General features: G+C 44.0%; 1 protein-coding gene across 5 annotated transcripts in view; it reads left to right on the forward strand.

Annotated features, from left to right (window-relative positions):
* Nucleotides 1-26,506, forward strand: part of tcf4 (transcription factor 4) — a 236,508-nt gene extending 210,002 nt beyond the window's left edge. For 4 of the 5 annotated variants that reach the window (XM_072372629.1, XM_072372627.1, XM_072372631.1 and 1 more), the window contains 5 exons: nucleotides 12,325-12,454; nucleotides 17,335-17,488; nucleotides 19,815-20,044; nucleotides 20,220-20,367; nucleotides 21,557-26,506. In XM_072372629.1, the coding sequence (XP_072228730.1) occupies nucleotides 12,325-12,454; nucleotides 17,335-17,488; nucleotides 19,815-20,044; nucleotides 20,220-20,367; nucleotides 21,557-21,605 (711 nt within the window). In that variant the 3' untranslated portion in view covers nucleotides 21,606-26,506. Of the gene's footprint in view, nucleotides 1-12,324; nucleotides 12,455-17,334; nucleotides 17,489-19,814; nucleotides 20,045-20,219; nucleotides 20,401-21,556 lie in introns of all 5 variants that reach the window. The other variant, XM_072372628.1, reaches the window with a different exon arrangement.
* The last annotated feature ends 636 nt before the right edge of the window (nucleotides 26,507-27,142 follow it).

A 27,142-nucleotide genomic window follows, 5' to 3' on the forward strand; every position in this document is an offset into this window, starting at 1 on the left:
TAGAACGATGATTGGGATGAACATCACCCCCACAAACTGAGTATGTGACTGTTTCTAAGACACGAAGTTATTCGTTAGTTTCAATCTCGTCCAGATTAGTTGAGGAGGCTAAATTTTAACATCCTGTGTCCAAAAAAAAGTGATTATTTGATGTTTTTCTTGCATTTGACTTTAAGTTGTACATAACATTCTTGGAAAGTTGCCTTGAAAGGAGCTAAAGGAAGAGAACAGCATGTTTAGATTTGCGGTGTAATTCCGAGTTCAGATTGGAGGGAAATACTCACAGACTGCCGTTCATCTGGAGATCGTTTGAAGCATTTTTCGGCTCTTTAAATGTCCCAAATTTGGCAAGAAGCTTTATTAAGTGATGTGGAAATTTAGCCCAGGAAAACATTGCAAGTTTGCCTGGTGTTAAGGATAATATTTTTACAATTTACTTTACTCTGTTTCATCTGGAAAGGCGTCCAAATCCTTCCTCGTGTATCTAACTGGCAGAAAAGGAGAATAAAGTGAAGTGAAGGATGAGTGCTGAAAAACAGGCTTTAAAACGCACACACAGGAGCATAAATGGCCCCTTGTGTTGTCATTAGGACTGGTGTGTGTGTTTATTCAGCCTCTGGATTATTGGCTGATATAATAACACACTGGTTGCTGTGAGGCTGAACGCACAGCAGCTCCGTAACGACACACTCAGTCACTCTGACGTGGAAACGTTCAGGACGATGGCCAGAGGCTGCTTAGCATCACATCGAGGGGCCCGCACCTACAAACTCTGGGGAAGTGAAGCCAGCTATTTGTCTTTGCCATTTTAAGCTTAAATAGTTAACAATCTGAGGCCTGCTCTGACCTCTGACCCCGACGAGTTCTCCAGCCTAAACTAACAGGTTCGGGGTTTTTAGTAATCGCTAATGTTAGCTAAAGATTCACCAAAGCCACGGTTAAACTTGCTGTTTTGGCAGGATGTGATGTCAGAACAGATGTTTATGATGACGCCGCAGGATTTAGGAAACAGGAAGCGTTACTACGAGCTTTCAGCCTCTGCGCTTTACTCTGAAGCCGTAATATTTGCCGTGTTCTGGTCTTCTCGGGTCTCGGTGGGTCGGACTGATTGTTGCAGACCTGTTCGCACGCTCGACCCCAGCAGCTGATGTGCATAAACTGTATAGTGTAGTGGTATTATTCCCACCTTTCCAGGGAGACCTGGGTTCAAAACCCCTACATGGAAGGTACTACCTCCAGTAGGCAAGACCCCCCCTTACCCTATCTGCCTACCTGTAAGTCGCTAAATGCATAAAAACATAACAACATAAGATAAACTCTGCACGACACTGTGGAATGAAACTGTTTCTGTTTCTGACGCTTTTATCCAAAGCAACTTACAAATGAAGATATAAAAAGCTAACAACTGCCATGCTCTCCTAACTGCTCTCCTAACTGGTCTCCTAAATGGTCTCCTAACTGCTCTCCTAACTGGTTTCCTAACTGCTCTCCTAACTGGTTTACTAACTGGTTTCCTAACTGGTTTCCTAACTGGTCTCCTAACTGGTCTCCTAACTGGTTTCCTAACTGGTTTCCTAACTGCTCTCCTAACTGGTTTCCTAACTGCTCTCCTAACTGGTTTACTAACTGGTTTCCTAACTGGTCTCCTAACTGGTTTCCTAACTGGTCTCCTAACTGGTTTCCTAACTGGTCTCCTAACTGGTCTCCAGCCTGTGAAACCTCTGCAGATGGTCCAGAACGCGGCGGTGCGTCTGGTCTTGGATCAGCCTAAAAGAACACGTCCCCCCTCTGTTCATTGAGCTCCTCTGGCTGCATCAGATTCAAGTCCCTGATGTTAGCTACAAAGAGCTTAATGGAACGGCTCCATCTACTTGGATGCTCTTGCAAAGGCTTCTGTCCCAACTGGGTCCCTCCGTTGGTCCCAGGATTGTCGTCTAGCAGCTCCTACACCACGCCTAAGACAATCCAAACTCTGTTCATGTGTCGTCCCACGATGCTGGAATGACCTACCGAGCGCTACCAGAACAGGGGCGTCCCTGTCTATCTTCAAGAAGCTCCTGAAAACCCAGCTCTTCAGAGAGCATCTCCTATCCCAGCACTTACCTTGTACTTCCCTACCCCCTCTATCTCTGCCCTTTATCTTTCTGCTCTTCCTTCTATGCCTGCACCCTATCTCTACTCTGTCCCCTCTGACAGAGTCGGACTCCTGGGTTCCTTCTATGTAGCTTATTGTTAGCTTTTTATAAAGCTGTTATATCTTCATCTGTAAGTCGCTTTGGATAAAAGCGTCTGATAAATACAGAAACAGAAACAATAAACTACATAGATCCATAGAAATAAAACGAAACCTTTTGATTCCGGATGTATCAGAAGGAGGTGGTACAGCTGGGTCATGTGACCGGGAAAAACGTCCTCAGCGTCTCAACGATATTCCAGAAACAGTCTTTCTCCATGTGGGAAACGTACTTTAGAAGAAGTGTGGATGTTAGACGGAGTCGCGGTGCACCTTCAGACTCAGTCATTGGTCAAACTGTTGGAAACACGCCTGATTGGATGCTGAGAATGGATAATACCACCATCTGTTGACCAAATTTCCAAAGAAAAGTTGCCCCTTGTATGCTTCAAGAAAACAAGAAATGCAGAAAGGAAATTGAAAAACAGATTTTAAACCTCTTCCACGTAACCCTCCGCAGCCATTTTAGAAGCTTTCCGTTCAGGGACCAGTACTGAACAAGCTAAATTGATCTGTTGGAACAGCTTTAGGCGTAAATTAAAGCCTTTTTGCTGAGACAAGGAGACTTTTTATACTCTGTTGGTTTTGGCCCGACGGTTCTGGAGCTGTTACTGACATAATTCATGGATGTTTTTTCAGCTGGAAGTTTAAATAAATAAATAGTGTAGGACTTAAAAGGTTAAGTGGAGTGACAGCTATCGCAGGGCCGGGACAGCACCGGGTGACAGACCCAGCTGTTCGCTGCAGTTACACTGGGGCGGTGGACAGGTTTGGGATTGAATTGATGTGAAAGATACTGCGTTGCGTGTACTTTGCTGTTAGCACACACACACGGATGGACAATAAACAGGAAGTTTGAGAGGAAGAATGATGTCATGTCCAACATGATCCTTGTTTGTTCGGAGACGGTTTTTCAGCTTGTTTACAGTCACATTTTCTCCCTTTTCTTTCTTTCTTTTTTCTTTGACTGCACTCTTTCCGTCCCTCTTTCTTCTCGACCTTGTTTCCATTTGCTCCGTTGCATCTCTCTCACATCAGTCCCATTTTACTACATATTTACCAGATTACATATTCGCTGTCGTTCCTGTTTTAATCTTCCTGTCTCGGTGTACTTCGCCGTCTCTCCTTCTCCACATACACACAGCTGTCTGAAGTTTGGCAGTGAGGCAGAGACGCTTGCAGGCTGAGGTCATAGCTCTGAGAAAACAGGTGGTAGACCGATGTTGGAGAGACGCATGCACTCACAGGAGAGTATGTAAACACAGAAGTAGATGCATATGTCGCTAACGCTAACCTTGTGCTGCATGTTCGGATGTTTGGTGCCATTTTGGGCCGGTGTCAGGAGAAGCTTCACTGCAGCAGATTCTGTGATGTGTGCAAATTGAGACTCTGTTTGAGTGGGTTTTCTGCTCTCTGGTGATGCGTTAAAGTCACACTCGTTAAGGGGTGAAAGGTTAAGTCGCTCCATTAGGCAGCGTTACAGTACGTGGGATGAGTCACAGTATGCACCACTTTGCTGTTGAACTCCATGATGCCTTTTAATGCCTTCAATACACTAAGTTCACTACAATTTAACAGTGGCTCCCATGAAAAGCGTTCAGCGACAGTCCACTCCCAACAAATCCCGGCTGCCTGAAGTCGTATGGAAGGCCTTCAGAGTGGGACAGCAGCACATTTACGCTCGTGGTGTTGGGATAACGGCACACTGTGACTCTTATGGGGAATTGTCCGCATACTTGTGGCTTCATAGTCTCATAACGAGTGGAAATGTTTGTCACACCAGTCTGAGAGGTGGTAGGTTTTATCCTTTTATCACGACCATTCTTTCAGTGGTGACCACCTTCACTCGGTTAGCCTGTAAACGTGTGGCCTTCCTGTTCAGTCTGTATTCAAACTGTGCGGCGAGGTTTGAATATTTATGAAGAAAAGAGGTTGATTTTTACACTTTTTTTGCAAAGCATCTTGTTTATGAAGGTAAAGCCGAACAATCATGATAACTGGATGATGTCACGTGGCTCTGAGTCTCAGGTTGGACGGTAAAAACACATCGTTTTTAGGTAAAACAAAGAATATGGAACGGTTTAAATGATACATGCAGCAAATTTAAGTCGACAGTGGGAGAATTGAGAATAATAACATATTTGTTGGGAAAGGAAAGGACGAAATCTGAGTGGATTTAACAAATCAGACATGTTGGAATCATGAATAGGGCTGCAACTATTTTGATAGTCGACTAGTCATCGATTACTGAAACAATTAATCGACTAATTAGATAATAAATCACATAATTAATGCCACCAGCTTTTAAATTTAGCTTGACATTATTTAAGGTATATGTTAACTAACAATAAAGGCAAATAAACTTCAAAAATATGTCTTTTAATACACTGCTGGTTAGGTTACTAAAGATGAATGATAATAAAAAAGAATGAAAATGTTTGAAAACTTTCCCTTGTGGCGACACTCATGAATTAGAACGCGCACACAAGTAACGTTCTATTTCTGGTCTCCGTGACAACGGTTTTGTTGTCATGAAAACGAAATGTATGTTCTGTCAGTTGATGTCAGTTATTGTCAGTTGAATAGTTTTCTTTTAAGTGGAGTAAGGAGATGAATAAATAATAGAGACTCACCGAAACGTCGTCAATTTCTCTTCAAACTCCACACCCTTAACAAAAAGAAAATAAAAGTGCATTTGCCACAGAATTCTGTCATCCCGCGTCTATTCAAGTGGGAAATAATACAGTTTTAATGTTAAAATCCAAGACAACTCCGCTTATTTATAGCTAGCAGGCTACGCTAACAAGCTAAACATCTTAGCATGGTGAGTCCGCGTCTCCCAGAGCTCCAACCTGCTTCCTCTTCAAATGTTCATGCAGGACAGACGTGCTCCCGTGATAAGTGAGGTCGGCTTTACAAAACTTGCAGCTAATCTCTTATTTTTTTATGTTTATACAGGTCATCTCCCGCTATTATGTAGCATAACGCGCATGCATCATTAAGCAGAGATAGGTAGGAAGTGAGATGACTCACTCCGTACGAAAAATGATGTTCAGCTCGTGTGACGTAACAGACAATTATCGACAATTAATACGTCGAAGACTAGTTACATTATCGATTTTGTATCATGAATAGAAGTAAAACCGGCTGCTGGAGGGTTTTTTCTGGAGGTTTGCTGTGGGTGAGAGGCTGTCCCAGCCTACACTGGACACACTCCTGTTCACACCCCAGGCTCAGACAAGGAGAGACAGCAGCTAAAAGCCTGAAACTCTCCTTCTGTGAGGCGCCAGACCCCCAACCGCTGCGCCGCCAAGCCAAGAAGTTTCCAAATACTGAAACTGTTGGTGCAAATGTGCAGTTTTGTTGCTCTTCGTACTAACAGATCATTTAGATGAATGTGTCTCAGAGAAAAAGTGATAAATGTTTACTTTCTAAGAGCATTTTTCCGCGTCCCTTCGTCTTCCCGTTTTATTTCAGATTCCTACTAAACGTTACACGACACCGAGTCTGCCACCTGTCACTCTGTTTATCGTACAGAAAGTGAAGAAATGCATGCACGAATGTCACGGCACTGGAAAATGTTGCTGTACTTTTCCAACCTCAACACTAAGCTCTGTGTGTGTGTGAGTGTGTGTGTTGACGTTGCTACAGCAGGTGCTTTCTGTCAAGTGTTCAGTTTGCACAGAGAGAGACTGTCCAGTTTGGAGAATGTTCCACTGTGTGTTTTGGCTGTTTGTGAGGCTGCAGTTAAGTTTATTTACAGTTTAAATCTGAAACGTGTATCTCGGCCCAAGAAATGCGCTTCATTAGAACAGAGTGGGCTTTTGTTTTTGGGATTTATTCACAATCTGACGAGAAAACCTTTTATTTCTCATTCATTCATGAGAAAAAGCTTAAAGACCAGACATTCATGTCCGTATATCCACAGTTTTAGATAAAAAAGGCCCTTTTTAGTCTTGCCTCTAACACATTCTGCATTTAACCAGTTTAACAACGTTAGCCAAAGCCCGACCCCAACAAGAGTCGTTTGTTCCTCTCCTTTCTTTATGCTGACACGAGTTTCCAGTTAATTCCACTCCTCAGCAGAGCGTCACCTGGCTTCATTGTCTGGAAATGAAGTTTTTTAAGGGCCAAACTTTAGTGTTAAGCTGCAGAGTTTGGGACTTTCGGTTCCTGCTCCGTTATCCCCTTCCATCGTCTTTTTGCCGAGGTGCGTTTCTTCTGTTCTGCGACAATTTGAGATGTCAGAAATCCACCTAATGCGGGCTGAAATATTGCAGTCTGTAAATCTCCCCTCAGACATGCTGCTGCAGAGGCAGACCTGTCCCTGTTGTTTATAACTGCATGACAAACGTCTGCCTGTCAGCTCTTGACCCAGAAATTCCCTTCTTTCTCCCCGTGTAATCATTGCTTTCGTCCTCTCACACAGAGTTTTAAGCGGCACACATCCTGATTAACAGCGTTGCAGCTCCTCCTCTAATCTCTTATTATTTAACTTAGCTTTAAAGCAGCGTCCTTTCATTGGGATGCAGGACCGGACGAATAATCTTTTCTTTAGGTTTGAATGGGATTCTGTTGGGTTCTGTTAATTCAATTCAATTAAATTCAATTCAACTTTATTTATATAGCGCCAGATTACAACAATTGTCATCTCAAGGCACTTAAGTAAATACTAAATAATTAAATACTTAAATACTATAGTCCAATTCAAGCCAATTGGAATTCAATTCATTGTAATCATAATGCAATTAATTCATATGGAGCCAATTCAAAAATAATATCCGAGCTAAGGAAACCAACAGATTGGACCGAAACTTGTCTTCAGTCCAATCTCCCGTCCTGAGCCTGAGGGACTGTGGAAAGGAACGACTCCCTTTAACAGGAAGAAACCTCTGGCAGAACCAGAACCAGGAAGAAACCTCTGGCAGAACCAGAACCAGGAAGAAACCTCTGGCAGAACCAGGAAGAAACCTCTGGCAGAACCAGAACCAGGAAGAAACCTCTGGCAGAACCAGGAAGAAACCTCTGGAAGAACCAGAACCAGGAAGGAACCTCTGGCAGAACCAGGAAGAAACCTCTGGCAGAACCAGGAAGAAACCTCTGGCAGAACCAGAACCAGGAAGAAACCTCTGGCAGAACCAGGAAGAAACCTCTGGCAGAACCAGGAAGAAACCTCTGGCAGAACCAGAACCAGGAAGAAACCTCTGGCAGAACCAGAACCAGGAAGAAACCTCTGGCAGAACCAGAACCAGGAAGAAACCTCTGGCAGAACCAGGAAGAAACCTCTGGCAGAACCAGAACCAGGAAGAAACCTCTGGCAGAACCAGGAAGAAACCTCTGGCAGAACCAGGAAGAAACCTCTGGCAGAACCAGAACCAGGAAGAAACCTCTGGCAGAACCAGAACCAGGAAGAAACCTCTGGCAGAACCAGAACCAGGAAGAAACCTCTGGCAGAACCAGGAAGAAACCTCTGGCAGAACCAGAACCAGGAAGGGTGGCCATCCGCCTCGACCAGCTGGGGTTTGAGAAGACAGAAAAGAGGGAAAAGAGGAGGAAAAACACCATAACACCATTCAAAGGATACCTGCTGGAACAGGGAAACACAAGTTAATAACCACAATAATGTGAATGTTTGGAAATAGTTTTAAATGTGGAAACATTTAAACGTAATTTGGGCTGAACCGACTCAGCTCCTGTCACCAGAAGCAGCATCTGGTGGTGGAGGGCTGACTTCACCTTTTCTTCTCTTTCTCTGACCGAGTCACAGAAGAGTCTCGGTGCTGAAAAGCAGAGTGAACGACTTCGATAAAACCGCAATAAAACCCAAATGTTTCTGTTTCTCCATGAGCTGCGCAGTAAGTTTAAGCCTAAAATCTGAGGTGGGAAAGTGGGTGTGCCGAGCAGATCAGTTTATGTGTAATTTATTTATATTTTTCTCCTCCATCTGTCTCCTCATTGAACTAAATTAAGCAAGAGAGAAGGAAGGCTTGTTAAAATATAAAAGCCCGCCATTAAAAATGTACGCCACCCTGTCTGTCTCCCTCTCTGCTGCCATTTTACATTTGGGAATCCAGCCGGTGATGAAAGGCAGAGCGCGGAAAAGAAAAGGCAGAAGGAGAGACAAGAGGCGAATAATGAATAAAGGAGCAAAGAGACGTGTGGACAAATAGGTTGCTTGGTTGGAAACACGCGCACGAGGCGACACGTGCGCACGCCCGTCGACATTTTGGGATATTTGCAAGACCTGGCTGTCAGCCGGCAGGATTAACAGAGGCATTTCACTTCAAAACAACTTTATTTGCACTGCGGTCGCCACACAAGTCCAGAAACAGTAAAGGAGTGGCTGACGTGGAAATATTAAATATGTCACCTTTAATCCTGCTGAAGGTTTCTTCTGGAATGAGCTCGATTACATTAGAGCAGGGGTCGGGAACCTATGGCTCAAGCCAGGTGTGGCTCTTTTGATGACTGCCTCTGGCTCACAGATAAAACTAAATATTCTCACTGGTTTTAATCCATCCATCGATTTTTCATGTCCTGTTCAGGGCTGCAGGAGCAACTGTCCATTATTTTAACTGGATGATACTGGACTACGTTGCAGCGTAAAACAGGTAAACGCCCCCTTTTGAATCAGTCTGCTCGGTCATTAGCTCAAAGCTAACCCTTCGACGAAGAAGATGGCGAAAAGAAAAAAAGATGACGAGTATCGTACATTTCAGGCCCCCGAATGGACTGAAGAATTCGCCTTTGTGGAGAGAGCAAATTCTGCGGTGTGTCTAATTTGCAAAGACAAAATTACATCGATGAAACGGTCGACTGTAAAGCGGCACTTCGACACGCGCCATGCTACCTTTGCATCAAAATACCCGGCAGGAGACAGCAGAAAGAAAGCGTGCCAAGAGCTACTGAGCAGGGTACAAGCTAGAGCTACTGAGCAGGGTACAAGCTAGAGCTACTGAGCAGGGTACAAGCTAGAGCTACTGAGCAGGGTACAAGCTAGAGCTACTGAGCAGGGTACAAGCTAGAGCTACTGAGCAGGGTACAAGCTAGAGCTACTGAGCAGGGTACAAGCTAGAGCTACTGAGCAGGGTACAAGCCAGAGCTACTGAGCAGGGTACAAGCTAGAGCTACCGAGCAGGGTACAAGCTAGAGCTACCGAGCAGGGTACAAGCTAGAGCTACTGAGCAGGGTACAAGCTAGAGCTACTGAGCAGGGTACAAGCTAGAGCTACTGAGCAGGGTACAAGCAGCCAGCAGCAACCCGGCAAGGTGGCTATAATTCTGCTAGCTTTGCTGGATCTTTAGCAATAGTGAGGAACGGAAAACCATTCACAGATGGCGAGTATGCTAATAAATAATATGCTAATATAATATGCTAATAAATTCAGAGGCTTATTATACTGACATTTAGTTGAATTCACTTTTAAAATATATTATATGGCTCTCATTGAAATAAATTTCCAATTTTTTTGCTTTCATGGCTCTCTTAGTCAAAAAGGTTCCCGACCCCTGCATTAGAGCAACGCCAGAAGTGGTGGCGTCCTTTCGGATTTCGGCCTCAGCGCTTGAACGCAGCAGACCGACTAAAGCAGTGGGATCGGTCTGTGGCTGAAAGCATGTGTGCAGCAGCCATGAACTCCATTGGACTGACTTTTATCAAAGCTGAGACGTCAGCTGAGGGCTTCGTTACACGTTGGTCTGTTCTTCTGCTCTCTATTACCCACAAAGAGCTGCAGGAAGTGGGGATAAAGCTGCTCAGAGGCCACTTTTTGTCACATTTAGCGCCTTAAAGTTTGAGGATTTGATAAATCCGACCTGCAAATATCCAAATGTTTGAAAAGAGAAACTTTTCAGAAGTTAAGAGCTGATCTTATGTTTGAGGATTCGTTTTAGGAGGCGTTATATTCCACCTGTAAACAGGTTTGAACATGTATCTGTTGTAGTTAAGTTGAATAAATGCAGATGTGCACCAGCAGAGGTCAAAGATAGATTCACTGTTTCTTGCTGTGTGGGTGTTTCTAATATTTCTGCTTCGTCATCACTTCTATCAGCTTTCTTTTTCTTTCGTTTAGCAGTATTAAACTTTCAAACTGGGGCAAACCTGGGCCACTTCAACAGCTTTTTCTGCTAAAACCTGAGCTTTGCTGGTGGAAAAAAGGCTTTTGTTGCCCCAAATCCAGCCGACACACATCGTGAAGATGTTGATCTTTTGTGGGCTCTTTGTTGTTTCGTTCCTCTTCCATGACGTAGATGCGTTGTCCTGCCGTTACGCACCAGTACAGCCGCCTTCAGCGTTGGTTTTCCCTCTCGTAAGCGACTTGCTGAAGGCTGGAGAGCAGCCCCTACCCTGGTTTGTTTCTCCCAGGCTTTCCTGCCCCGGGGCTCCTAACATGCCTGCTTTTGGACGGTGGGAGGAGGCCGGAGAACCCGGGCAGAACCCACAGAAAGAACCCTGTCGCTGTGCTAAACACCTCCTCTGCTGACTGGACTGCCGGAGACCAGCTCCTACATCAGCTGAATAACTCATAAATGGTTCATTCATCCTTTCTTTAAGCAGGGCGGCCCGGTTAGAGAAGGTTCAGTTTCCTTTGGAAAAAACCCATCTGCACACAGAGCCGTGGAACTGAGTTTATAAAGAAGAAACACACCGAGAAACGTTAAAACTATCAAACTGCAGATAAGCTGGTAGCAAAGATCATAAAGTAATGTTTGAACAAAGGGTAAATGGATGTTTGCTGGGACTCTGCTGCACACATTTGAAACAGAGAAAGAAAAGTAAAGAAATCTTTACTTTAATCAGCCTGAATTTATTTTAGAAACAGTTTCAACTGGAAATGACATCAGCCGGGAGAACGCTGGCTGCTGATTGGCTGAAAGCGAGTGTGAGCCTGATGTCAGGCTGAATGGATGAAGTGAAAATGGTAATTCAGCCTGATTATCACACTGAGAAAGACTCCCCTCACTGTGTCCACGCTGCCTTCCAGCTGCCATTCAGCTGTGATTAGTGTTCAAAGTCTTCAGAAGCTTTTAGCTGAATTCAGATCTATCATGGTTCATATCTGTCCACTGCCCTGCTGATGTGTTCAAATTAAAATAAAGCTGAGGAAAGGGAGCGTTCTGAACCACAGGATGCCTCCAAAAAGCTGACTTCACAAACACACACACACACAAAAACAGGGAGCCCATCTCGTGCCAAAACAGTGAGTCCCTGCTGGAAGCTGCTCGGAGCTTTGGGAATTAGAAATCCCACAATTAAACATATGGGCATTAAGATAATTGTCAGTTGTTGTGCTGTCGTGTGTGTGTGGTGGACAGATGGAAAGGATTCAGCAAAGTACGCACACACACATGTACTCAAACCGTATTTCCCTGAGAAAAATAAAGAGTTCCAAAACAAAAGGAAGAAGAAGAAACTGTAAATTCACGTGTCGGACATGCAGAAACGAACCTGGAGTCTCTCACACGATGCTGATAAGCAGTGAAACTGAAAGATATTCAGAAAGCTGAGAAGAAGGAGAGGTTTGTGAGAGGATGAAACGCTGATGGAGGCCGTGAGCGTCTTGGAAAGGAAGAGGATGCCCTCCGCAGGGCAAAGAGAGAACTGCAGCATCTGGGGAGGAAACGCGCCGTTATTCTCCTCTGGGTTTATTTGATGCTTTATAGGGAGTCAGTTTTATTCCTCTGCTTTCCTCACACACAACAACTTATTAACACGAGTAAAAAGTGAAATAATACGGTGACATCACACGGGAATCTGTGCTTTACAGTCAATGAAAAGCCATTTACGAGCCTGTCTATTATCAGCCAGTTTTATTAGTGCTGCAGGACATTTATTTCTTCATTTGCAGTGTTTCCCACGTGCCAAATAGAAATATAAGAGGGTTAATGCATTCATTTCCTGAATAAACGCGATAGAACAAGCGCGATAGCATGAGATCATGTGATCAGTTAGCGCTATAAATGCTAAAACATCTGAAATAAATCCACCACAATGAATCGTTCTGCGGGTTCAGACTTGACACGAGGAGTTAGATGTTGATGGACTGAGTGTTTGCCTTGAAATCTCTCAAATGTTTCCTCTCTTTCCTCCAGGTGGGCTCTCACAGAGAAGATGGCAGCAGCTTGCGTGGAGGACATTCGATGGCTGGTCAGGTGTCGGTTCCTCAGCTGCCAGTTCAGTCGGCCACCTCGCCGGACCTCAGCCAGCCTGACCCTTACCGTGGTGAGACCCTGCACACGCCATCAAACATTAAACCGTGTCCTCAGATCGCAGTTTAAAGCCTGCCGCCCCCCCCCCAACATGAGCAGGATCTGGAAGAAGATCCCTTTAAGTCAAACACATGCAGAAGAAAGAAAAAGCACCAACATGCGAACGTTTTCCCCCGTGAGTCTTTCCATGTTGGGCCGACATGCTGCTGGTTTCCCATCATGCACCTGTGCCACTCGTGCAAACCCATGATGTGACCACAGGTCATGAGAAACGAACCGGACGAACTGAGGAAGACGAGGAAGTAACAGAGAGACAAATATCTGAAATATGAAAAAGGAAAAACAAGATAAGAGCAAGAAAATGCAGATGAAACAAATAAAAAATGAGATAAATGAGGGAACTGTTTGAGAATCAGGCTCAGAAACACTTCACCACCTGAGCTGCAGAAAGCCTAATGAAGGGGATGAACAAATATACGACACGGTCCGTACGAATACGGAGAGCCGGAGTGGATATGAGCTCAGTGCGCAGCAAATTAGCCAAGAGCTTGTTTTTAAAAGCTGAAAATGACTCTTCTGGCAGCAAAGTTCAGCCAGCGGCGACCACAGCCAAGTGTGTAATGAGGTGAGAGGAAAAGAAACACACACACTCTGGCCAAAGAAGGAGAAGCTGTTCCTTCTCCCGCCGCCGTTCGTCTCTCAAACGCACTCAAACGCACACGTTCAGGCTGTGCAGAGGCTGTAAATTAAATATATTAGAAGGTTCTTGGCAGCAAAGGCAGAATTATAAGTGCAGAGTGCGGTTTCCTGCTCTCAGTTTAGAAGAAAATAGATCTTTTAACATCGATCGGCTGTATACTTTGTTCATGATTCACGTCACATTTATTTTGTCGTCTTTAAAGAAGAAGAAGAAGCTTTTATCTCCTCAGCAGACTGGTGCATAAATATGTAATTTAAAGGTGGCTGGACACATGTTCTCATGTTATAGCCTCTGTGATGGTCACAGGTCACTTTTACAATGACTTCAGTCACTAAAACTCTGAGTTTGGAACCATAAGCCGAGCATTAAGAGATTAAACTTAGTTTTAAAAGAATCCCCTCATTGTTAATGCTTTAATAAGTTTTCCATTGCATCCTTGCATTGATGGTTATGTTGTATATAAATAAAGGAAAGAGTTAGCGGACTTCTGGGGGAATTCATTTGAATTCAATTAGATTTTAGCGCCAAATCACAACAAATGTCATACAGCCCAATTCAAGCCGATAATAATCCAGTTTGTTGTAATATAATCATAATTAATTAATTAAAAATCTAAATTAATCCAGTTCAAACGGTTCCAATTCAAGAAAAAGTTGCTAAAGAAACCAGCAGATTGCATCAAAACTTCGTGGATTCAGTGAAGAAAAGTGAAATAATAAGAAATAATCATCTACTTACTTATTATTAAACACATTTCTATGATTTTTACTTTTGTTTGGCAGAATATGAGCAGATATTATCTACTTTTAGGTTTATTGAGTTCCTGAAACCACAACCATGCACATTAAATCCAGCCTCCAAATGTTTAAGATACATTTTATATTAAAACTGCATATTATTGATTTTCTGGTTGAATTCAACACTAAAAAACAGTATGAATTCAACTTTATCTGCTTTATCAGAACCATCTGGGTGTGCTTTGAGTAACTAAAGAAGTAAATAGATGGATAACTGAACAGGTCAAGATGCAAAACGACTACGAAGAGACAAAAAACAACCACAAAGACGCACAAAACGGCTCCAAACCGACGCAAAACCACGACAGATGCAAACCACCATAAACAGGCAAAGCAAAGAGACAAAAAAACGGCGACGAGGCAAGTTTCAGATGACAAAACAAGCAGGCTGCAGGTCAGATGTTGCTCTGCTCTGATTGGTGGACTACTGCAGGTGAATGTGATGTCATCTGTTTCCAGTGCAGCTCTGCTCATTTAACAGCTTTTTGAGCACAAATAACTCAAAGAATGCATTAAAGGGGACGATAACAGCAGTAACAGCCGTCAGAAAGACGGAAATAGATGCAAACTAGAGACAAATGTTTGAAAAAAGAAGAAAAACTGTGTCTTTGGGCTCTTCTAAAACAACGATAAAGCGACACAGTAAATATAAATGTGTGTTTTCAGCCTCAGTCGTTGTATTGCTGGACTAATGGAGCTCACTGATGAATAAATGTACTTTTGTACTTAATTTAGCCTCAGATTTGGACTTTGTTTTGAGTTCTTGGCATTTGATGCTGGCTCAGAGCTGCGGAGTCAGAATAAGAATAAGAATAAGAATAAGTCAGAATAAGAATAAGAATAAGTCAGAATAAGAATAAGAATAAGTCAGAATAAGAATAAGTCAGAATAAGAAAGCTCAGGACCTGAATGAATTTTTTTTTTTTAACAGCACTTTATTTACACTTTGTATCAAAACATTTCACACAATTTACTTGATAATAAAAGGATCAGTCAATTAGTTTAGAAAAGGTGCAAATTGCAGTTCTTTGCCAGCCACCTGGCATAAAATCCCCTCATGAGCCCAGTGATGTGCAAATTCAGTCATGTTTCCGGTGCCTCTGTGGAAGCAAAACTCCAGCCTCAGTCTGGCTTTAAGGTTTTTTTACCTCCACAGAGTCACAGCATCCAGGGTCCATCCTCCCTGCAGTTTGTCTCTGCGGCTCAGAGAAATGGACAGTTTAGCCTCTCCTACAAGAAAATTTAAGCCTTTTTGTATCTGACACCACAGATAAAACCAGGGACAGTAAAAGTAGCACCAAATAGGTTAAAAACACGAGTTAAAACAATAAAAAAAAACTCTGCGGTTTTCGGCCAAACCACAGAAAGGGCACTCGTTTAAAACACTGTGAGTAAAAACAGATAAATAGGCATTTGTAGCAATGGCACCATGTAAAATCCTCCACTGGAGATCTCCAGTTCTCTTTTTTAACGGAGCTTTATTGTTGGGAAGAAGAAGAAGAAAAAGAAAAAAGCCTTCTTTGAGATGATGGAGAGTCCCAAAATGTAGCGTTTTTATTAGTCAGACGTTGGGAAGAACAAAGTTTCTTTTCACGGTTAGCATCTATTTCACTGCAGCTATCTGCCACAAACACACAGCCGCTTGTATGCAAAGAGACACACAAACACACACAAACACACAAACTAAACACGGCTGTCACTCAAAGCTGCACACAGAATGCTTCCAGTCAGGCAGACGGAGATTCAAAATGGCTGACAGTTGGCTGTATATACGGCTGTGTGTGTGTGTGTGTGTGAGGACAGAGTGCTGGAGTGTTTTGTGTGGACTGAGATGCTGGCAGAGCACCAGTGACGGATCCATACAGATGTCACATAAAGGCCGCTCTGTTCAGCGGGGGAGAGATAGTCAAAGGGTGGAGAGGCTTTACGCCGGCACCACAACTCTCCCGTGCCGCCATCTTGGAGGTTGACTGGATAATAAGCTGCTCAGCCGGGCCCGATGCTGCATTCACAACATGTCGGCAGAGCGATAAGAGCGGGGGGGGGGGCTTAGCATATTCTGACATTGGTGTATCCAAGCATGCCCTCGGGATCGCCGCCTGAATAGATACTTTTTGTTGAAGCTCAATTAGCTCAATTAGCTCAATTAGCGGATGCTTTAAATGTGGGGTTGAGTGTTTTTGACCGAAGAAGCTCGGGATCCAACCAGCTGCTGCTCTAGATCACGATGACCGCTGACACGAGTTCCTTCTACCTTCAGCTTCACTGTTTTACCCCCCCCCAGCTGCTGTAATAAAGCTCTATGAGATGTGAATGCAGGACAGGTCTGACTGGGTGTGGAACCAGGCTGCTGGAGCCGTTATGAACCGATTCAGAAATATGTTTCCCCCAAACTTCCTGCTCAATGATTCCTGTTCGTCCTTCATCTGCCGGTCCATCAGAGGATAGACTTTAAAGTTCTGATGCTGGTCCATCAGAGGATAGACTTTAAAGTTCTGATGCTGGTCTATAAAGCTCTGAATGGTCCAAAATGCATCAGTGACCTCCTGACCCACTATGAACCTCCCAGACCCCTCAGGTCATCTGGATCCGGTTCTTTATCAGTTCCCAGAGTCAGAACCAGACCTGGAGAAGCTGCATTCAGCTTCTATGCTCCACATGTCTGGAACAAACTCCCAGAAAGCCTCAGATCAGCTGAAACTCTCAGTATTTAAGTCCAGGTTGAAGAAACATCTGTTTTCAGCTGCATTTGAATAAGCTTGAGTTTCAAAACGGAATCATATTTTAACTATTGATCTTATCCTTCATATATATATAATTTTTTCTGATTTTATCTATTGTTTATTTATCTTTTGAGGTTTTAGATGAAATTTGGTCCTCTAGACTAGCTCTGAGGTCTTTACTCTGGCTGCCGGTCCATCAGAGGATAGACTTTAAAGTTCTGATGCTGCTCTATAAAGCTCTGAATGGTCCAAAATGCATCAGTGACCTCCTGACCCACTATGAACCTTCCAGACCCCTCAGGTCATCTGGATCCGGTTCTTTATCAGTTCCCAGAGTCAGAACCAGACCTGGAGAAGCTGCATTCAGCTTCTATGCTCCACATGTCTGCAACAAACTCCCAGAAAGCCTCAGATCAGCTGAAACTCTCAGGATTTAAGTCCAGGTTTTCAGCTGCATTTGAATAAGCTTGAGTTTCAAAACGGAATCATTTTTATCTTTCATTTTATTCTGATTTTATCCATTGTTCTTATTTCCTTCCTTTGTTTAAATCTTAAATGGTGCTTTTTATTCCTTCAGCACCTTGTTGAATTGTGCCACACAAACAGCTCACCTGTTGTTCAGCTCATTTTCTACGTGCACCTTTGAACCCTTCCTCCCCCCCCCCCCCTGCAGCTCTGTCCGGAGGCCTTCAGGGCCAGAGCACCTCCTCGGTCAGCTCGGAGATCAAATCCGAGGACGAGGGAGACGAGAACCTCCTGCAGGACGCAAAGAACCTGGACGGCAAGAAGGACGACCTGGACAGCAAGGATCTTAAATCTGTTGAGAGGTCAAGATCTAGGTAACCCCGCCTGTCAGACGTTCGCTTTCATCAAACCCCTCAGCTGGGCTGCGGTAGAAGTTTTCCCAAAACACCTCCATGCTCAGAGTCCGTCTTATGGGTGACTGAAAGAGTGACACGATGAGTCAGGATTGTTTTATTTTATTAACCTTTATTTATACAGGTAAAATCTCACTGAGACCCAGGGTCTCATTTGCAAGAGAGACCTGTTTTAGGAAGGCAGCAAAACACAAAGTTACAGATTAACTGAACGTACAAGAGACAAAAAACAGGAACATATGATGATTAATAAGAATAGAATTAAAGAAAAGAGGAACTAGTTAAGTACAGAACATGTGCAGACCCCCACTGACTGTCTCACCAGCCTTCCTACAAGTAATTTGGAGTCCTCTAGGATTATCATAGCGTAGAATATATAATAATGAAGAATTCCTTTAATCTGGAACTGTCTTATCTTTACTCGTGATTTATCTGCACACAAAAATGCCACAACACAGGGAAGATAGGTCATTTCTGCTTAGAAATAACACAGTAAAGGACTAAGAGCTGGCGGGGTTTTGGGAACCAGCCTCTGGACTTTGATGAAGTGATCGAGTGTGATGAGAAGCAGCTAAATTCCTCCTGTGCACACCTGGCGTCTCCCTTTCTCGACACAGCTGCCGGTGTTGAGCTGAGGCAGCAGTGTTAAAAGAGAAATGGAGGTTCCTGGTGGACACGCAGCTCCTGCTTGAGCCCATCAGTCTCTCCATGGCCTTGAGCCAGGTTTTAACTGCTTCTCACACAACAGAGTAGAGCCCACAGTCAATATTCCCAACGAAGCGCCGTCTCTCTGCCTCGGGGCCGGGAAATCAACACCAACAGAGACAAGTTTCTGGCAAGATATCCTCCAAAAAGGGTTTTAAACCCACTCATCGCGAGATTTAAATCCAGCAAGTTCAGTTTGAAACGATTGGATAATCAGAGGTGTTGGTTTCCCCACTTTGGATGCAGCTAAACAGCCTTCTGTCCTCCGAGGATAAACCAGCTCCTTTACCTGGAGGACGACTGAAATCTGAAACATTTGGATCCCAAACCCAGAATCTGTACATGATGGTGGCGGCCATGATGATGATGATGGTTTTAAAAGTGTCGATAAGGATCTTAAATAGAAACTGTTGCCGTGTCACAGGGTTTGGGAAAGTAATGCCATACGATAAAAGTCATTCACTCTCGCTTTGCTGAGGGGAAAAAAACTACTTTTGTGGCTCCTTGAATCCCCAAAATGTCCTGGATCAGAAGTCCTTAAGTTTGTGGGTGTAAAGTTCTTCACTTTTCCAATATTTGGCAGCATGATTAATGCTGGATGAATAATAATCTGACGAGTTCCCATGTCTGATAGAGAAGTAAGATGGAGAATGATGGAGGCTGAGATAATGAGACAAAAAGCCTCAGAAAGATTTCAGTGTTTTTGATTTGTTATGTTTATGTTTCTGTTTATGTATTCAGCAGACGCTTTTATCCAAAGCGACTTACAGGTAGGGTAAGGGTAAGTCTTACAGGTAGGGTAAGGGTAAGTCTTACAGGTAGGGTAAGTAAATCAAGATATAACAAGCTATACAAAAAGCTAACAATTAACTACAAAGGGACTGGATAGTGTAGTGGTATGATTGCCACCTTCCATGTGGGAGACCTGAGTTCAAATCTCTTGCATGAAAGGTATTACCTCCAGTAGGGGTCCTTAGGCAAGACCCCCTTACCCTATCTGCCTATCATAAATGCATAAACTCCATAGAAGGAACCCAGGAGTCCGACTCTGTCAGAGGGGACAGAGTAGAGATAGGGTGCAGGCATAGAAGGAAGTGCAGAAAGATAAAGTGCAGAGATAGAGGGGGGAGGGAAGTACAAGGTAAGTGCTGGGATAGGAGATGCTCTCTGAAGAGCTGGGTTTTCAGGAGCTTCCTGAAGATAGACAGGGACGCCCCTGTTCTGGTAGCGCTCGGTAGCTCATTCCACCATCGTGGGACGACACATGAACAGAGTTTGGATTGTCTTAGGCGTGGTGTAGGAGCTGCTAGACGACAATCCTGGGACCAACCGAGGGACCCAGTTGGGACAGAAGCATTCATTAAGTTCCATTAAGCTCTTTGTAGCTAACATCAGGGACAACGGCAGAGAAACCGTCACAGTTACGCTACGGCGCCTATCTTCCCAAACCCTGTTGTTGTTTTCTCACTTTAACGCCTCAGCCTGCAGAAGCCTTCATCCTCCAATCCTCCCCCTCCTCCTGCTCTGCCCCCCCCACCCCTCCATCGCCCTTCCTGATTTGTCTCTGCAGCAACAACGATGACGAGGACTTGTCTCCGGAGCAGAAGATGGAGCGAGAGAGGGAGCGGAGGATGGCCAACAACGCACGGGAGCGCCTGCGCGTGCGCGACATCAACGAGGCGTTCAAGGAGCTGGGCAGGATGGTCCAGCTGCACCTGAAGAGCGACAAGCCCCAGACCAAGTTGCTGATCCTGCACCAGGCCGTGGCCGTCATCCTCAGTCTGGAGCAACAAGTCCGAGGTCGGTTCCAACGGGAGACTTTTGTTTTGGGTTTCTATGGCGACGACAGGATGAATGAACAGCACCTGCAGTGTTCGAGGAGCTCCAGGAGAGGGCGGCAGGAGCACCTGTTGCTTGTTTTCCATCCAGCAGTGAAGGTTAAACATCGCCCTCTTCTTTCTCTGTCTCCATCCAGAGCGAAACCTGAACCCCAAGGCAGCCTGCCTGAAGCGCCGCGAGGAGGAGAAGGTCACCGTGACGTCAGACGGGACCCCCCTCTCACTGGCCGCCGCGCACCACGCTGCCGCTGCCATGGGTGACGGACCGAACCCTTTGGGACAAATGTAAAACGCAGCAACATCTCCTCCCCCTGAATGGTCAGAAGATTTCACTTATACACTAATCTGCTGTTGTACCTTCAACTCAAACCAAAGAATCAGTTTCACAAAAGACAGGCCAGAAAACTTCAGGACACTTCCGGTAAATAAACCGTTACAGGAAGTTTCTGTTTTCAGGGTGAAAACATGTTAAAACGATAAAACCAACAGGGGATCATTTGTCCATCGGCTGTCTCATATATTCTCATATGTCCTGTCTCTGTACTTTTTAACCATTTGAAATGACAGTTTAACTGACTCATCTGAAATCTCACACCATTCCTCAGAGTTCATGTTAAAACCGGCGCATCCTTCTCAGTTTATCAGGAGCAGAAACACTTTGAATGCAGATTATTTACCCTCAACACGTCTAATCTTTAGATTATCTACATCTCTTTTTTTGGCTGATTATGACTAAACCAAACAAGAAGAATCTCAAATAAATGTAACATTCAAACGTCCAGAAACCACAGCTGAGTCAGCTGAAACATACAGGGACCGTCATACGTGACCAAATGGTTAAAACGTCCACAGACAGCATGTGCATATGTGACACAGGTGAAATTGTCCTCTTTGACGCACATCCGTCGGCTCCCGGCCGATAAAAGCCGGCCGAGCTGATGATGTTTAACTGGCTGAAAACAGAAGCCAACATGAGCTAGTTTCTGTCTGGCCTGGGTACATTTTAACAACAGATTGGCAGTAAGTGTGATTTTAATGTGTGACTGTGAGTGTTTGTCCTCAACGTGTCGTCTCCTGTTCTTCTCTGCAATCAGGCTGCATTTGTGTTTGCATGTTGGACCGTGGCGCTGGTGCTTTACCTCCTTCCTTGTTCTGTGTTCCCTGTCCCTGCAGCTCTCTCATCGGTGTTTCAGATCGTGGCTTTCAGCCAACAATAGCAGTTAAAATAAAGAAATAAAGCTTGGAATTGCATGTTTTTTTCAGTTAAAGTCAGAGATGATGTAAAACTCTCACCATGTGGGCTGTCGTCTATGTGTTTGTTTCCACGCTGAAGCCCACTGAAGCCCCGCCCTCTTTGAGCCCGCCGCCACCCGAAGGCTTTCGGGACTTTTCCTCTTCTTCTTCTTCTTCTTTTCCGTGTTTGTGTTGTGCGTAACCTTCCCTCCTTCCGACACTGTTTCTATTTCCTCTCCAGGTCCAAGGTACCAGAGTTCATCAAGATGATGAGTGACCACTTCCTCTGACGGCGTTTCCACGACAACCTGGCAATCGAACACACCCGTTGTCGCTTCAGCCTGACCAATCAGTTTCTCTGGAATTTCGGCCTGACCAATCAGATCAGCCTCCGTCTCTCCTCTCATCCGTCGCCTCCGACCCTCCTCTTCGCCATCGTCCTCTTCGTCTGTCGAGAACTCGAACTGCAGGGCGGCGGCGGCTCCTGTCGCCGCTCTGCTCCTCCGGCTGAAGTGAACCGGATGCTTCTTTGTGGAGACGTTTAAACGGCTGCTTCGAAGCGGCAGCTTTTGATACAAAGTGACAGAAACGGACAAAAGTGTTTGGAATCACTTCATCCAAGAAACTCTCCTTCTTGTACTACATGTTTTATCAGCATTCCCAGTTTTAAAGAACAAAAAGGTTCTATATAAATATATATAGTACAAATATATATATATATATATGAAAAAAGGAAAAAAAATGACTTGTTTAAAAAGTGCAACTTGACGCGGGCAGTGAGGAAGGTCAGGGTTGGGGAGGGATGTTCGGAATGGAACAAAACATATCACAAAGTGTTTAAAGAGATTTTTTTTAACGCATCGTTGCGCAGCTGCAGCCTCAGCGCGTCGCTGACTGAATGGCAATCTAACGCCACACTGTGGATGAAGCCGTGCCTGATCTCCTCTTGGATGCAAAGTCAGAGAGATGCACACGAAAAAGCTAGAAAAACGTTTCCGGAAACACTCACACACCTTTTTACACACAGTACGAAACTGCTTTGAAGAAGAGATTAGGAAGCAAAACTCTGCCCAGCCCCACTGCTTCTCTGACACGCCTGAACTGCAGTGATGTGAATACAAACGTCACAGATGCTTGACTATCATAGGTGTCGAGAAAGGAGCAGGGTTCCACAAGAGGAGGGTGACTTGCTCTCCTTTTCTAGCACATTCCCTGCCGGAGTGCAAACCTTTAGCTTGTCGGTGTAAAACGAAGCGGTGAGGTTTACGTCTGTTCTTTGTACTTCATGCTGTTAGCCACGTTGACTTTCTTCACTCTGCAAACCTGTACAAACTCATGTCTTTGTAGTGTGAATACAAGAACTAAAAAGCTTGGACACCAGTACCCAAACGGCCTGAGAGGAAGATCAATCATTGAGTCAATAAGCAGTCAATCAGCGGGGGACTCCAGAGGGACAATGGAGTTTGAAACAACTGAAACGATAGAAAGGCAGGAAGGAAAACTGTGTCCATGCAGCAGAAAGGAGAGGCTGGGACAGAGTTTGAGACAGTGAATCACTTCCCAGGTTTAGCACATTCCCTGAGTCGCGCTACTTGAACGCCGGTGACGTCATGGAAGGGTAGAGCGGGATTGAAGGGGGTGGAGGAGGAAAACCAGAGAGTCCAGAGGTCTAACTGATGATGACGCTGCAGGGGAACAATCATGGGGGTGGGGGGAGGGCGGGGAGCAGAGGTCAAAGCACTCCTGTGTTGGATCGTTTCCCTGATTTAGTGTCTGGCAGATTAGAACCGTAAGCCTCCAACTCAGACCCTGCCAACGCGCCATCATCGTTGATGGGGGGGGCTTTCGGTTGACACTGGAGGTGTTTGTCCTTTGCCTTTGGATTCCTTTCCTGATTGTGTCGCAGTGATAACTGGCGCTTTAGGCTCTCAGGTCCGATCAGGAGTGTTATTCCCATCTGGCTCGGGTGGACTGAAGAAAGCTCACAGGAGTGGTGACCAGCAGCTGAGAACAGCATTACCAGAGTTATCTCAAGCCTCCATGGTTGTAGCATAAGAGCAGCACAGCTGACGATCCTGCACCAGCAGGCCAGATGTGAACAGCCCCTGGTTTGTAACCGCTTTCATTCATTGTTGACCCCAAAATCAGCCCAATGAGTCCAGAAGCAGGACAAGCCAGACCTGGACGGCCATGGGGCCCGGTCTCCATGTAAATCCATCAAAGTCAAACCGGATCAGCTCTTTTATCTGAGAAAAGTCCAGTTGAGGAGCCCAACCAGTGGCATCCTTAGTCATTGCGATACATTATCAGGTTTATGCGGGGGGTGTTTTTAGGTGAAAAAGCTGGAACAAATAGGTCAAAAAGAAAAGTCAATGCAACAACCTCTACCCTCCAGCATCAATCAAGACTGTTTGGGCTGACTGCAAGAACATTTACAGTTGTCTGGTGTCAATCTGGAAGCCCCCTTTCACCTCGCTTTGAACCCCTCTCAACCCATACTTATGTTTGACCCCCCCCCCCATCCCAGTTCTCTACTGACACTAGCCTTATGAGCCCTGAAGCCGAGCCCTAGGCCCTCTCCCAAACCTCTTGCCCCACCTAAGCACTCCCACAGATGCAATTTGAACATTCACACTACTACCAATGTGCCTTTTTAGAGTTCATATCATTCGAGTTGCCAGAGGAGGACATTTACCTGGTCTTTTAATAGGATGCAAGCTTAGGGAAACCTGTTCTTAGTCGTTAGGTTCTATGCAGTCAGGTTTTTTCCAGGCCTGGGAATTTAAAAAAAGCTAAAAAGGAAAAAAAAAAAGTATTTTTTGGATTAAAAAAAAAAGTAAACTGTATTTAATCTACTGTACACTTATATGTAAGTAGACAGCGTGTTCTGGCTGCGAGCCAATGGGACGGACGCTTGACTTAGCCCCATCCAGGTCCTCCCCATCCCTCTAAGTCCTCCATACCCCAACCCCACTTTCCTATTCCAAGCCCCAACCCTGTTTCCATGGTGAACAATGCGTCTCTTCTTGTATTATAGCTTATCAGCCTTTTATCAATATTTGATCGGCTTGTCTATAAGCCAATGTAGTCTTCAGTACTAAGTGTGTGGTCGTATGTTGTAAAACAGTTTTTTTCCTCTCTTCTTGCTCTCTTTTTTTAAAGAAGAATCTTTTCTCTTATTACTTTTTTGTCTGTTCTGGTTTACATGTCAAATACAGAAAATGTCAGAAAAAACAACAAAAAAAAAGAAGAAATAAAAGAAAAAACACAAAAGAAGTTAAAAAAACAAAAAAAAGAAAAGAAATCAACACAATTTGCTACCCGGCGGCGCTGTTCTCTGTCGGTGTTCATTTCCATGCGTTTAAGATCCCAAACATTCAGCAGGACGGCACGGAAACTGGAAAAGAATCTATTTGAATAAATCAATCTATATATAAATGTACAAAAATATATACAATATATAACGAGGGTGCCGTTTCTGTTATTTTTTTTATTGTTATTATCAGTTGGGGGAGGAGTGATTTTGTCAAAGACTGAACTGATGAAAGCTGGCGAGGCCCCTCAGTGTTTTAAATTTTCAGCTGACTTCCTTGTGTTGTTCTCTGTTGTTGCCATGACGACACCTTCTGACCAGTTCGGCACCCTGCGCAGGACTTATAAAAAAAAAAACGGACCGGACACGCCATCGGCTCCGTTCACTGCTATCGATCCGAGGCAACAACACACAGACGTTTGTAAATTGTATGCAACAAAATGGCAAACTTTACCATTATTTTAAAATTGTGTATGTAAAAGTTATATTTTTACATGTAGACTGTTGTTATTTTGTGTTTTAGAAATATGTTGTATCCTTTGTTTTTGTTTTTTTTTCGTTCGTTTTTTTTTGTTAAAAGATGAAAAAGTAAAATTCAGTGTGTGTTGAAAAAATGTGTCACATTGAAAATGTAGTGAGGTCAAAAGTTCAAAAGCTTTTTTGTTTTTATTTTTCATTTTTATCTGTCAGGGACATTTCTGAGGGTTCGACTGAGGAATCAGACTTCGTAAAAGTTCGTTGAATTCTCCACGACTCATAACATTACCAGTTTTAGTTGTACTTTTTGCAGAGATACGTGTAAATAGTCATCAGCCATTTTCCGTGGGGTGAAGATTTGCCACTGAGACACAATGAACGTGTTTTGATTTTTTTAGTGAGGTTGTATTTGTCTGGTCGCAGTAGCCAGGTGCCGACTTTTAGTTTTGATCGGTGGTGCTCGGTCGTGTTCGTGGTTTCGGTTGCCAACCATCCGAGGCGTAAGTCAAACTGTTGTCTTAGCTTGCACAACGCATCACATGTATCAGAGCCGGCGGGAGCCATTATCTGCGTCATGTGGACGATTTATTTAAATTAAGATAAAAAAACAAATGAATTGAAAGGAGAAAAAAGGTTTTTGTTTTGTTTTTTTAAGGATCGCGTCAGTTATTACAAATTTTTTTGCAATAATAAAATCTGTTTGTGGTAACAACTTCTGTTTTAGTGCATCGAAATTTAGACAAATTACGACAAATTCTTCGCTGCGGTATCCAAAGAGTGTGACTAACCTTGGCGCCCCCTGGTGGCTGTGGGTCGGCTCTGACTCCTGCGCTTTTACTTTCATCGGGGTGGAGTGTAAATGTTGATCGGAGGAAAAACTCTCGGCATCTGATTCAAAATTAATATATGAACATTTTAGAAAAGATTGGAGTGCTGCTCGTAGAAAGGAGCAGGTCGTCCGCAAACAATCTCTTCAGCTATTTCCCCAAAAAAAGAAATCGGACCGCGTGCTTGGCGCTTTCGGTCAAGTTTTTAGTGTTTGCCATTAAAATTGAGCTTTTTGTGAAAAGGAAAAGCTGCTCTGACTCGGACCTAGGTTAAACACTAGGGTTGGATCTGTCAGTGTAAGTGCTAATTGTATTTTTTAAGTAATGTTATTTTTGCAATGTTTCATTTCATGTTTTCTCTTTGTTGTATAATCAAGTCATCTCCCAAATTACAGTATCCTCATTTTTATGTTACCCCTGGTGTTTCTATTAGCCAAATTGTTAACTGCTTTTCTTTTTCCTCCTTGTTGTACATACACACCTCATTTCTCTTTTTCAGTGACTGTGCCATGAGCTTTGTAATCTGTTACTCTGTACCAGTTTAACTGCAATAATGAGTTGAATTCAAAATGGCCGCTGCTGTCCTTTTTCTTTTTTTTCTTTTTTTCGTTTTAACTATAAATTCGTCTTTTTTTACAGCTTCAAACATGAATAAAAGTTCGGGTGCATTCGTGATCAGAGCTGACCGACGTCATCAGCACCACAGAACACTTTTTCACTTTAAAGGGGTTGTTCAAGTCTACTTCCACACCCACCGTCAGAGTTTTTCTACATAACACACATTGTTTTCATGTTGTTTTCATGCTGTCAACATTTAGAAAAAGAAAAAAATTGAACATTGTACACATTAATCAATACTGATCTAGCAAAAACTTAAAAAATAGCCATTTTGTGAGACGTTAACAGTGTCTCACATCATTGTTGGAGACGCTGACTTGGACTGGACCAGTTCAACATCTTGATTTTTGTTTTCTCTCCAGCTGTGTCCTTGTCAGCTCAGTGGCTGCAGAATGTCGGGTCCTTTCTCAGCAAAACAAGCCCAAATCCTCAGGCCTCCACCACCGTGCTTGACGTTTAGTATGAGGTGTTTGTGCTAGCATGTTGCGTCTGGCTATCATCAAGGGCTGCACGCTGGTGTGTGTGTTGGGCAGCGCTGTCACCTCGCAGGAAAAGGTTCCTGGGTCAGATTAAATTAGGTTAATTGGTGATT

Source organism: Leuresthes tenuis, unplaced genomic scaffold (genome assembly GCF_036924035.1).
Source record: "Leuresthes tenuis unplaced genomic scaffold, fLeuTen1.0.hap1 SCAF_19, whole genome shotgun sequence".
In the NCBI taxonomy this organism is placed as follows: domain Eukaryota; kingdom Metazoa; phylum Chordata; class Actinopteri; order Atheriniformes; family Atherinopsidae; genus Leuresthes; species Leuresthes tenuis.